General features: G+C 42.1%; 1 protein-coding gene across 4 annotated transcripts in view; it reads right to left on the reverse strand.

Moving 5' to 3' along the window:
• rtkna (rhotekin a) overlaps positions 1 to 13355 on the reverse strand; it is a 56222-nt gene that overhangs the window by 21423 nt on the left and 21444 nt on the right. Inside the window, exon 1 of one of the 4 annotated variants that reach the window (XM_069178435.1) lies at positions 3800 to 4399. The exons of the other annotated variants lie outside the window; for them this stretch is intronic. Coding sequence (XP_069034536.1) covers positions 3800 to 3823 — 24 coding nt within the window. The 5' untranslated portion in view covers positions 3824 to 4399. Of the gene's footprint in view, positions 1 to 3799; positions 4400 to 13355 lie in introns of those variants that run through there. 4 annotated transcript variants of the gene reach the window in all.

Below are 13355 nucleotides of genomic sequence, written 5' to 3' on the forward strand. Positions count from 1 at the left end.
TTGACATGCAATTTATAAACATAAATCCATGAATTTATAAATCCTATAAATTTATAAATAAATAAACAAATATAAATCTGGCCTTTAGTCAAATACTGGATACTTACTGGAGACCAATTTTTGCCTGTAGTCATGTAATGCGGCAGCAGGGATGGCAGATCCTTCATAAACACAGCAATGTGTAAAAACTGCACTTTAATTTTCTTTTGCATTGTATTAATTATTCAAATTACAGTTATATGGGTCTGGGTCTGAACAGAGAGGTTAACTGTCTCATTCAGAGTTAGATGCAGTTGTCAACTCGCAAATAAAAAAGTGGAGCAACAGAGTAAATATTAATATTGTTTGTGGGCCAGTCAGTCTAAGAATATCAGCACTGGCCCATATGGCCCCAATTTTTCTAGTGTGGTCTAAAATACAGAACAGAGGTCTGTCATCATGTGAAGACCACTCCCTTTTCACATTCTCCGTCTAAGCAACGTCATGAGCTATTTAGTGTCCTCGGACACACATATGCTTCGCACACACAAACTGTACTGCCTGCAACACCTCTTCTCAACCCATGCTGGAGGTATCATGTGAGTGGAATGTAGTGTGCAGGGTGTTTTTTGTGTGTAAGGGAGAGTAAAGCTGTATTTTTGATAACATTATTATCATCGATTCTATAAGGCCATGCTAGCATTTCATCATGGGAGCAAGATGAAGGCTGGCTGAGATGGATTATCCATTACATGAGATCTCCACAAATCTAGTGGGTGTATGTGTGCATGCATTTTGTGGCTCCGCTCACATCAGCAACACAAGAGCAATTACTCTAAACAAACATAACATAATCACATTTTGGCAGCATAGATGCAGAGTAAAATGAAGAAAACACACAAACCACATACACAACAGGTAACGGGTATTAGACAGCCCATCAGACAGGAGTGTACAAATGGCTGACAGCTCAGCATCTGCTTCCTCAGACTGACATGATAGATGGATGTGAATTGAGTCTGACTGTGATCCGCTGCCAGCAGCTCTGCATTAGCTGCTTGTCTGATGATCTGTCTGTGGGACTGAGCTCTTTCCTCCATGACCATCAATCTCCTGACAATCTCTCTGCATCGTCAAGTCGTCACTCCGCTCTAATTGTCTGTCTGTCTGTTTATCTGCCTGTCCTCTGTTGGACTATCACTCCCGTCCTCATCTACTGAACCTGCATCATCAAGCCATACCATCTCTCCGCTGCTGCACAAATGTATTTTCACCCAATACAATACACACATTTGTCCTCCTGCATCAAGCCTATCTGTCCTTTCTCCCCACTACTGCCTCTCACTCCCTTCTCTTTCATTCTGAGCCACTCATGTCAGGACAAACCCATTGAGAACTCTGCCACTATGCCTGCCACAACACTTACTTCTCAAAGGAGAAATAAAAATAGGACCAAACATTACTAAGGAAGCACTGCCTTGAACTTGCTTTGCTTAGTGTGTATTTGAGTCATGAAGCCAAAATGTAAAAGCTGGAGAGGAGGACCAAAGCTGGCAAGAAGACAGCGAGAAAGAAAGAAACCCCAGGAGAGAGAAGGAGTGGGTATGGATAAGTTTGAGTTAAAAGAAATATAATTGGGTGGGCAGCAAGGCAATATTGTGGCGGAGCAGGGTATAAGTGGCTCATTTTTCTTACTACTTCTTAGACAACTGGCTCCAGGAGAGAGAGGAGCGCGCGCACACACACACACACACACACACACACACACACACACACACACACACACAGTCCTCCTCCACAGCTGCTGTCATGCCGTGCAGTGCATAGAGTAATGGGTTGCAGTTCTCCTGTGTTTCTCAGGCTGAGGAAGTCCTACCTATTTCAGTCCTCGCAGCTACCTTCTGGGAAAAAGCAATGGCCAACATCAGCAGAGAAAACAGGGTGACCTCTACTGCAGGCACAGAGCAGCACATCGAAGGGACAGAGGAGGCAGCAAAAAAAAACAAAAAAAAAAACACGTGACTGCAGGTGAATGAAGGCTTGCGAGAGAAGAGAAGGAGGGAAAACAGACAAATACAAGCAGACACTGGAGATGCCCATCTTGATAAATAGGCAGAGAAAGAGAGAGACAGAAAGCTAAAGATGGACGGACAGAGACTTGACTGCAGAGAGCTCCTCTGCAGTAAGTGGTTATTGATTGTAAGACAAGGGCCAAAGGATTCCATGGCTAGTGAACTGACACAGGATGCTGACTTTTCTCCTCCTTGTAGAACTGCAAACGCAACACAAACCCAGCCAGAAATGCATTTAACAGCAAAGACAATCAGTTTAACTGCAGCATCTGAATCACATCAGGAACACTGTACATTGAGAAAAGCTACGTGGTCACACTAAGGAGCAGCTCTGGTACATCAGTGACCTTTTCAGTACTAATGATCAGAGATGGCTGTGGTTGTAACAATAGTAGGGACAAAATGAACACACACCACTTTGAGCTTTCTGTGCACTGCACACACACACACACACACACACACAAATAAAGACACACACACAGAAGCCAGGCTGTACTCCAGAATTGGAAAGATCACATCTGCCTTGCTCTTTCAATCTCTGACCTTTGAAATCAACATGAGCTTAAATCAAAACTCTAGCTCCATCTCTCTCATGCACACACAGACACATGTCAGGAAGCAGCTTTTCATTAAGAAAAGTGAAAGCATTTTAGAAAGAGAAAGATGAATTGAGTCATTTGGTTGTTGTACACGGATAGAGTTTCAGTAGTGACAGAAATGTTGATTACAGGAAGCGGTCAGAGCTACCAGTGCTGGTCAAACTGAGAAACCAGAATGACTGGCTGTCAAACACAGTCAGGCTCTCTGGCCATTATTCTTAAAGGCATAGCATGTTGAGAGGAACAATTTCTGGTAACCGTCCTTTAATTTGAGTATTTTTACAAGGTTTAGTGGGCTTTACTCTGCTTCCTGAAACAGAAATGCAAATATATGATATCCATGTCTCTGATATTTGGACTGGCATGCACAGAGCCCAAACATCTGCCTGTCACAAACATGATACTTTATCATCACACTGATGTGGAAAAATATGAAATACAAAATATTCTCACATGTAAAGGCATCTTCTCACCAGTGTTGAGTTTAAGTGAGGCTATTTCTGTGCTGCCAGCTCAAGGTTTGTAGGAAAGATTTCCTCACAAGGGAAGGGAAAGGTTGATGACTACTGGGAGACGCAAGTCATTATTGCAGTAATATCCCAGTTGTCACAACGTTTCAACTCAGAGAGGCAGGGTGATATGTCACTGTGTAAACAGACAATATAAAATGAAGAGGCACTATCCTCCTGCTAATGCCACAATTTACTTCAAAAAGAGAAATTTAAGGTGATAAATAAATAGATAGATAGATAAATCATTAGTAGCTATTATTAATGGTTAGGTCATTATGCCCACAAGAAACGAATTATGCCTGTTTCCTGTTCCAACTGTCTACCAGTCATACACAACTGGCACAATTTGTGATATGTTCTCACCAAACTCCCTAACTTTTTTTTAACAGAGTAAACAGCACGTTAACAGAGTAAACAGCACGTTATCAGAGAAGGCTTGCTTCAATCAATTGAGCTCAATTTGATGTCTACAAAACCGCTGATTTATGGCTCACTATGATCATTGGTCGCCATGGTCCGTTATCTGACCGTGACGAATTAACCCAAAGTGTGACGTGCATTAGCTGCACGTTTTCCATTTCATTTCAAGGGTAAGTTCTCTGAATATTTTTGCAGTGACCAAAACAACAAACCTTACCCTTTGATTCCTTGAGTTGTTCATCCTATTCAAAGAGGAGCACTCCGTTTCCCAACTCTCCAAAACTGGCAGCACGGGGGCTTTACGCAACTGCACGGTCCGTTCAGCGTCCCACACACACGACGTAAAAGAGACCTTAACTCAGTTTTCCCTTTGAGGCACCTCCATTTAAAGGCAAAATGAGACATCCACCGAAAAATCCAAAATAGCGGTCGTTTATTGGCCTCAGAAGTTTAAAGATCCGTGCAGGAATCACGAGCCCCACTCTTTTTGGGAACGATAGCGGTCATGTTTGAAACCATCTGTGTCGTCTTTAATATCGTCATCGTCGTCTCGGTCCGAGTATCGCTCCAATGCTTCAGTCCGGACTCACACACGCCATCACCAGCACAAGGAAGGATAAAGACTGACCGACTGATGGGCCGACCGAGAGCGGTTTCTGAGGAGGCGGGTGTGTGTGTGTGTGTGTGTGTGTGTGTCCCTAATCTGCGTGGAGCTGCGCGGAAGCGGAGAGGAGTGAACTGTCATTTAAGACAGCGGCTCTGAATGCGGTGCCCAGAGACCTCCACGGGTCCTTCAGCAGGAACGGTGGCAGCAGTTTTTAAGAACGGTGTCATCATCCTGCTGCATTATTCACCAGACATACAGTTCATTAGATGATGTAGTCGATGTTTGGTTCAGGAGTCTGTTGGTATCATTTAAATGTAGTAGGCTATAGTACACAGATGTGTATATTCAGAGTTTCTTTTCCCATGTGGTCTCTCCAAAATCTTACAAAATGCCTGAAATGGTCTAAAGCTATTTGGGAGAAACTAACAAAAGAAGGATTTGGCAGCACAGAGTTTGGCTTGAGTTTGAAGTGGGTTGCAAGTGTGCCAGTGTAAAAATCCACTGTGGCAGCTGCCTATACACCGCCCACAGTGGAAAAAAAAAAATACCTTTTTCTTTTTTTAAGTTGAGTTAACTTTTTTCACCAGGCACTTGTCAAGTATGCTGTTTTCACTGCTGCAAAATACATGCAAAACATCTCTGTCCTTGCTTCAGTGAGTTAAAAGAGCAGTTACAATAGTGTCAGAATCCATTATCTCTGAGTTTGTCAAGAAGCATAGGCCTACTTTTAATACATTGAGTAAACCAAGCTTCATTAAATAATTGTTGCAATCTCACAAAACAATTTCAGCATGCAGGCAGTTGACCTGTAGCTGCAAATGAGGCAGCTATTTCAGATGAGGAATCTGGAGAGGTAATTTCATTTGTAGAGATGCTGCAGACCACTCTCTGCGCTGATAAATATGTCTCTGTCGGAATATTCTGAAGACAATTTAAATACAAAGAATGTACAACAGCCACTGTTACCAGCAGATTTCTAGATAACTTGTTTGCCAAGGTTGTGCACAATCTAACTGTAGTCTAAATGTTCAATATGAAGACGCCACAGCGTGCACAAATATCATTAGCAGGCAGTAACTTGATGTATGCATGTAATTCTACTGACAGAACAACTTATCATTCCAGGCAAAACAAAAATCGGCATCGGTCTAGCTCTGCATTTTCTCCGTGCCTGCCTCTGCTTATTGCTTGGCCCATATGGGCACACTGAGAAGTTGATGTGCAGCGGAGCGCGTCACCTTGTCAACTGGTGATGTATGAGAGCGATTTGTGGGCAGACGGAAACAGAAAACACAGATGAGTCCGGCTGGAATTAGGTGTGGGAATAAAACAGGGGTTAGGGTGAATCAGCTAACAGAGAGTTGGGCTCCAGGATATCCACACCGGAAAACTAATAATGGAGTGTCCAGGACATATTTTGGACATTCAATCTCGGGACAAGAAGACAAAACACAGCACTTGTTTTGTTGTGTGTTTGTAGGTGAGTTGAGAAGCAGAATGAGATACACAGTCCAGAGATGCAGCAGATGACATGTGGGAGGATCGTAATGGAGGAGGAGAGTGTCTGTCTGTGGGCAGCCTTGGCAAATAGAAACAGAGCAACAACGTCCATGTCAATGGGGCAATGGCACATAATCAGGCTCAGTGAATACAGCTCTTTACCTCTTGCTGAGGGAGTGCACTGCAGGGAGCAGAGGACACTCCCACAGAAGCCAAAAGCATCAAATACCAACAAGAATATTAACAATGTCATACAGTATCTGAAATTTACCTTCAACCCATCACACTCTGTTTGTTATTTTCTTTGTGCGAGTATGAAACAAAAACAAGATGGGCCTTGATAAGATAGGACTTAGAGCTGTAAATATCCTAGTTAATTAGATTAAGGTTGCAGGGATTAAGTCGCACAAGTGCTGTCAAAGGTAAATTTTCACTCAGTTCACACTGGGAACTGAGTGAATAAAAACACCAACACAAAGATGCTCTGAATTAACAGACAAAAGAGTGGTGGATTGAACTATTCATGTGCACAAGTTAAATAACAATACAGTATTGACGAAATCACAATACATATACTGAGTCTAGTGGCATATTTAAGGAATCTGGATAGAAGATAAGACACATCACCCTCAGTATTTTTGATGCGGCAAAACTCGCTAGCTGAATGAATGATAGCATCATTCCCAGTGTCATTACACTGCATTTCACAGGATGATGACATTCCTCCAGCTAGACTAACCTACTCAGCCCTCTCCCTCTGAGACTCGAGCACTTCCTATTGACTCTCAGACAACAACAGTTCTTTTTCCCAAACAAGCAATTGTCTTCCTCTCTGCTGCAACTGTGCGTCCTTAGGATCCCTTCCTTCCTGATGTAGATAGAGGAGCCTTTCGTATAGCAACATGTCTGACAAGAACATGTATCTGTACCATTTCTGTTTAATTTGTAATCTTTTCATGAGCTTCAATAAAAATGAAATCATTCCAATTATGGCCTGCAGGAATAACTGTGCAGCAAATAAGCAGAATTCACACTTGTGTTTGGTTTGTGCAGATCTGAATCTGGTGCATTTGTTGACGGTAGTTATTGAGGGACAGGCTTGTGTTTCTCTTTCACATATTTAACACGCTTTTTTCACAACCTCTTGTTTGGATAAGGGTCTCCGGGTAATTTCCCATAGACTGACCCAAAGAAACCACTGACGCACATGGATGAGCGTCAGGTTTTCTACTAGAAGGCACCAAGAATGACAATACAATGCCTATATGTTGTTTTTTTTTGAGCGCCATATTTTTAAACTACTTTTAAACTTATGGTGGAAAATTATTTATAATCACTGAAGTCATTTAGCTTTACATTATAGCATATGTGGATTACACTACTGTAAAGTACATAACTTGAATGTAAAAGCCACTGCTTGAGATTGGCTTGATATTTGAAAGAAAATGATAATTTTTACATTTCATTTATAGGCAACAAATTGGGCGAGGTAGATGCACTGTAATGAAATGGTATAATAAGTCCATTTGGATAACCCTCCCTTCAAACATAATTTTTTTTTTCACTATTTGTGCAGTCATACCAGGCATTTATCTATCATTTGCTGCCTATTTCATTTGTATTTCACATAAATCATATTACAATACAATACCTGCCTTGTTTTTACATGTGACCTGGAGGGAGCAAATAATTCACTGGTGTTCAAGATGGTTAGTCTACCAGCCCCCTGTTGGCTAATAGAGAGTATGACAAGCTCTCAAAACAGGATCATTCACTTGTCTCCTTTAGTCTCACTGCTGAACTGTGCCTCGTGTATAAGAAACTGTGTCCATATTGTTATGTGCCTGTTGAGGTTTTGTCTTACGCAAGGACCAAGAAACATACAGGGCCTTGCCTTCCTTCCATTGTCAGATAGCCTGAGGTGCTGGAGAGCAGATCGTGGGCATGACTGTTGTATAAGCATGCTGGGAGGGGACTCGAGCCTGACTCCAAATAAATATGACATCATCACAATGAAGTTTGATGTTACAAATAAGAGGTGATATTTTTTCACCTCTTGTGACAGTGTGCTTTACCAACTATAGACTATTGATCCTATAAATAGCCTGTAAATCTAGATTATAAAAACAGCGTGTATATGCGTAATTTATTGAAGTCACAAAACCGCTAAAAATGAAATTCATTATCACCACAACAGTGTAAATGTCTGTAACAAGTGAAATCTAACAAACATCATGAGACATGCGATGTAAGTGTCTCATGATACTGAAGTATTAAGCAACAATGATCATATTCAGAGATACATAAATACTGCCTGTCAATCTTTTTGGATCACACAGTGACAGCTGTGGTCACCAACTGTGCCTATATGAGCTGTATGTGGTTCTTTTTTTTTTTATTATTATGTAGTCCTAAAACAGTCCTCAATAAACTTACATGTGGAGTTACATAATAACCCAGAGCCAGTGGGTGTCCACTGACATACTGACCAATGACACAGAGAAGCTTGGTGTTTCAGGAGTTAATAAGGGTCTTCACTTTGGTTAGCTATCTGTCTAAGCCAATCCTATTCAGCCATGCTTGTCCTCATAACCAATGGGAATCCTTGTACGGTTTCTTGGTCAGTCCCAGTAAAGATAAGCTGTATTAACCTTTTCATCCCCTGAAGGTGACAAGATTAGAAACTCATAAACTGACATATGGACACCCATTCAACTCTGATAACCTAAGGAAGGTTCAACAAGTTATTTTTAAATAGGTTTACTAATATAGTGGCAAAGTCGGACACAGAGGGTATCAGAGTCAAAGCGGTGTGTGTATATACTGTGTGTGTGTGTGTGTGTGTGTGTGTGTGTGTGTGTGCGCGCGTGTGTAAATATGGAGCAAAGAGAAGAAAAGATTTTGTTAGCAACACAACAGCTCATACCAAATGCATCCAGCTCTCAAAGGGTATTATATACACCCTTCACATCACACATCCGCGTTGCGTGTGACCTTGAGCTTTTGACCCCAAGTATCAAACATGACATCATCTAGCTAGAGAGTTTGTTCCACTGATCTCATCATGGTGAGACAAAGAGGCTGTTTTTTTTGTTTGTTTTTGTTTTTTGGTGTGTGTGTGTGTGTGTGTGGGGGGGGGGGGGGGGGGCTTTTGGTGGGGTGGGGGGACGCACAGCTCTGCTATGCCTATCAGCACCTCGTACCACAACAAGAGGCCCCTTTCAGCGGCCTTGGCCCTCAGATCTACCTCAGCTTTAAGCCCCAGCTTCAGCTGACCCACCTCAAAACCCCGGAATTCCCCCGTGACAGCTCGTATTTAGGTTTTCCCTAAAACAGCACAGTCATTCATCTCCTCGATCGCACCCACCAACAGCACTAGTCACACCACAACATAAGTCACATAAAACACAAGCGAGTCAGCTTGCTTGGAGTCACTTTATATTTTGTTTTGATTACATCATTAACAACATTAAAGCAACCAAACTATTTATATGATGTAACCAAGCCAAACAGACGCTGTGAGAATTAGACATGGAGACGGAGACGATAACATCATTGCATCATATAAACGAATGAGTAAAGAAATCCCTCATGTCATTAATGAAAGAAGAATGAACTCTCAGATGGTCAAACAGCAGCCCTGCACATCCTGACAGAGTTGTTCCACCTGCCAAATACACCCACCCACCAGTGACGCTGCTTCAGACGCCAGTTCAGCTGCACGCTGCACCTCATGGTGAAGGATCCAGCAGTGAGCAGTGATTCAATTAAACACTCTGTCTTGCTACTTAAACACACCCTCATGCTGCTACCAAAAGACGCACTCTTTAGCATTACAGTGACGCTGGTGATGCTACTCATGCTCTCCACTGCAGGGGAATGTGCACACGGGAATGGATCGTTTTGATGGAGGTAATTTGTCTCTTGCTTCGTGCTTGTTCTCCACCTCTTTGAACTTCTACCTACTGTTTGTTCCACGGCACTCTTGCTGCATAGGACCATTGTTGAGATGGATGAAAAGATCAGAAAACAGAGACAGACATACATAAATAGACTCAATTCATTTGTGGACACTTAAAATCCCTGCATATACTGCACATAAACCTCTTCAAAGACACATGATTCAATAAATGCACTGCACGACCCATAAACTAACACACAATAACTTACACTGTGCAGACTTGATCTTACAAGTGACAGAGCACACAAATACAACTGCATCCATATGGACAGAAACAAAAGCAACATCTACAGGCTTAATTAAACACATTACCAAATGCTCTTTTTAACACAATGTGAGTTCGCACACAACCATCTGATAACCAGCCTCCAGCACTAGCTGCATCTCCACTGCATGTTCAGATGTTTTTAATTACATGTTTTACAAAGGAGTACATCATTTTAAATATCTCCACTTGAAAACACCAGAGCTTGAGAGCTTGTAAACACAATAAGTCAAACATAGCTTCAAATGCAATCTGCTGACTTGAAATCATCCCTTCAGTCTCAGTTTTAACAGCTTAAGTGGCTCCAATTTTCTTCACTAAAAAAAAAAGCCTTAAACTAAAACCAAAGTGTCTGTGGATGTTCAGATGAAAGCAGAAAGGGTGCAGGAGGATTAAATAAAGGTGATGCTGAAGGGGGAGATAAAAAATGTGTGGAAAAAGCGGAGACAGAGGCAGAGAGACAGGAGAACAGCGGAGTGAAATAATCAGACAGTTTCCGACAGAGATAGTGGGGACAGGGAAGCGAGTGACAAAATGAAAGCAGACAGGGAAGGTGCAGGGAACGAGGTGGATGTTCCAATAACAACACCTTTGGCTTGCTGTTTTCTCCTTCTCACTCTCCTGGCTCACGCCTTCTGTTTTTCAAAGGAAGCTGGCTCAGACCGGAGCATCTAACTGGTTCCTGCTCACACAGAGTGCCTATTCAGACCTGTACTGCTCCTCCTAACCGCTGAATGGGCAATGGCTCAGGAGAGGTCTGAGGTACAGAGGGGGATACAGCTCTGTGGTAACATCTAGGGGGGTATGGAGGAATGTTGGGGTGCAGAAGTTAGGAAGGGAGCATGCTGATTTGGACTGTAGTCAGTAGAATTGAAGCTGGCTGGATGGCTGTGGGTAAGGATCTGGACGTGCTGTTCCAAGAAGGAGGGGAGGACTTGGTGGGGAGCAATGGGTGTGTGTGATGTGATACAAAAGCCCCCTTTCTCCACTACTGCACACACCATGCTTGCTTCTGGCATACAGCACTGGAAGAACTGGAACTTACTGTAGCAGATGCCAAAGACACTTACAATACACAACACTCACACAGCATACAGACTAAAACATATGTACATCACCACCATAAGTAAATAAACATGGCTATTTCTATCAAGTTTAGGCTGTTGCACTGCAGTAGAAAACTCCCTCAAATCCTCTAATCTAATTTGAAACAAAAGTAGCCCAATAAAGAAACTCACATTTACCACTAAAAGTCAGGATGATAAACCTAAAGTCCCAAATGAAATTACAGATTATATAGTTCACAGTGTTGGTTCATTACTCTTTGCAAATATTTACTTGCACACACTCTCAGAAGCACACAGACACACAGAGTGGGGCTCAGCAGGGAGTTGTGTGGTCAGTTGTGGAGGAATGTGTTTTGCCTCAGTCATGACTTGTGTATCTTGTATCACAAGAGAGCAAGTGCTGTTAGCTTTAGCACACCTTCCACATGCGTCTGGTGTACTTTACGCTACCTAAACAACTTTCCAGCTGAACAAACACACGCATACACACTCACCTACAGATGCACACACATGCAAATTTCAACTGCTGACTGCTTCTTGGAAAGATATATCGATAATGAAATGCTGAAATGATCAAATTTATCATGAGGAAGGAAGAAATGGGCAATCAAATAAAGACTGATTGAATTAATGGATAAAAGATAAAGATACATGAGAAAGACAAGAATAGAAAAAAAAAAATAGGACTATAACTACAAACTAGGCAGGGTAAACCAGAGGATTGAAGCTAAGCCTTCCATGCACTTTTTTTGTCCCATAACAAATAAAATTCATGTTTCCTCTCCTCCTAAATTCATCATTGGGGTCGAGATTCATCAGTCCAGTTACAGGGCACAAGAAGATAATGGTTCACTGTCCCAATGCAGGCAGGGATTAACTGTTGTCAAATTGGCCTTTGCCTGCAAGACCTCTGCATTTAGACAGCATGAGATCTGCAGGGACTAAAGGGATTGCAGCTCAGAAATATCTGTTTCTAGGGTTGATACTTAGATGGCTTTTTATTCCACAGGGAAATGGCGAAGTAGAGAGCATGTTTTCAGGCACATGATATACAGTATGATAACATACAGTAAATGCAAGGGGGAAAAAAAATAATCATAAAAAAAGTTATTACTACGCAGTGACATCAGTGCAGTATCAAAGAGAGGAAGAACTGATCTCACGGACCAGCGGTCTCTGATCAGATGAAGAGACGCTGCATGAATACCAGCCGGTGGATATTAATGACCTGCTTGCAGTGACTAGAATCTGTAAAAATATCTGAGGCTTTGCCAGTACTAAGTTTAGGTTTTGGGAGCGTGTGAGAGGTCAAACATTTGTCTCGGGTGAGGCAGCAAGAAACTCCCACCTAACCCCACACGGGCTCAGATGAGCTACTGTGACTACAACATGTTGGGGTCAATGTGCCTCTTTTTACTCAAGGATGTCTGTAGAACTTGTTCATGAACATTAATATGACAGTTGTAATGCATCAGATTGTTCTGAGGAATCCTAAAAACAAATAAAATGCTGTTTGATGGCAGAGTAAAATCAAACAAAAACAAACACCTTGCATGGTCAAATACTGAATGTGGGACTCTGTCAGTGTTTCTCTTCAGCTGACAGATTTTGATCAATTTCATGTGTTCACACTTCCCAGTTTATGTTCTTCACATGTTAAAGAAAGACTGATGGGTCAGTTCTGCGTCATAATACCTAGACAAATCCATAACTGCAGCAGAGCCCCAAATGGGAATCTCTTCAGTCTTTCATCAGATGATATCTGGACATGACCAGCAGCAGATACATAACATACACAGTCACACAGAGAAACAATTGTACTTTGACAAACAATGACTGACTGAGAGAATGAAGCGCTCAGCACAAACCCTGCTTTGATAACTCGGGCAAAAACACATGACCTCAGAAATCCATTTACAAATGTCGACATGCAACTCAATGATGCAGGCTAAAATTAGATCAGAGAGAAAGTGTCCATCTACGGCCCTTTACCTCTCACTGGGAATAAGGCAGACAGACAGGAGGACTAAGCCAGGCGAGGTGAAGAAGGTCTGAAACTAGGGGGGCATAAATCAAGTAAATACAAAAAAACACTGTGTGTGTATGGGTCTGCGGGGACAGGAAATGGTGTATGTGTATATTAATGTCATTAATGTCAGGCAGTTCAATGACATCATGCTATCTCTCCCTGGTGGGAAACAGTAATTATGCATGACCATTTCCTGTTTCCCATCAGCCACCTCTCTTATGAGGCAAATCCTGTATCCCTGTGGTGAAAATGCTTTTTACACTTCACATGCAACTAAAGAGGAAGCACTAGTGACGATCTCCTGGGCCTCACAAGGGAGGACCACGAATGAACACAGCGCATTG

This window comes from Embiotoca jacksoni, unplaced genomic scaffold (genome assembly GCF_022577435.1).
Source record: "Embiotoca jacksoni isolate LCO1_2020_lvr unplaced genomic scaffold, fEmbJac1.0.p SCAF_8, whole genome shotgun sequence".
Lineage (NCBI taxonomy): Eukaryota > Metazoa > Chordata > Actinopteri > Embiotocidae > Embiotoca > Embiotoca jacksoni.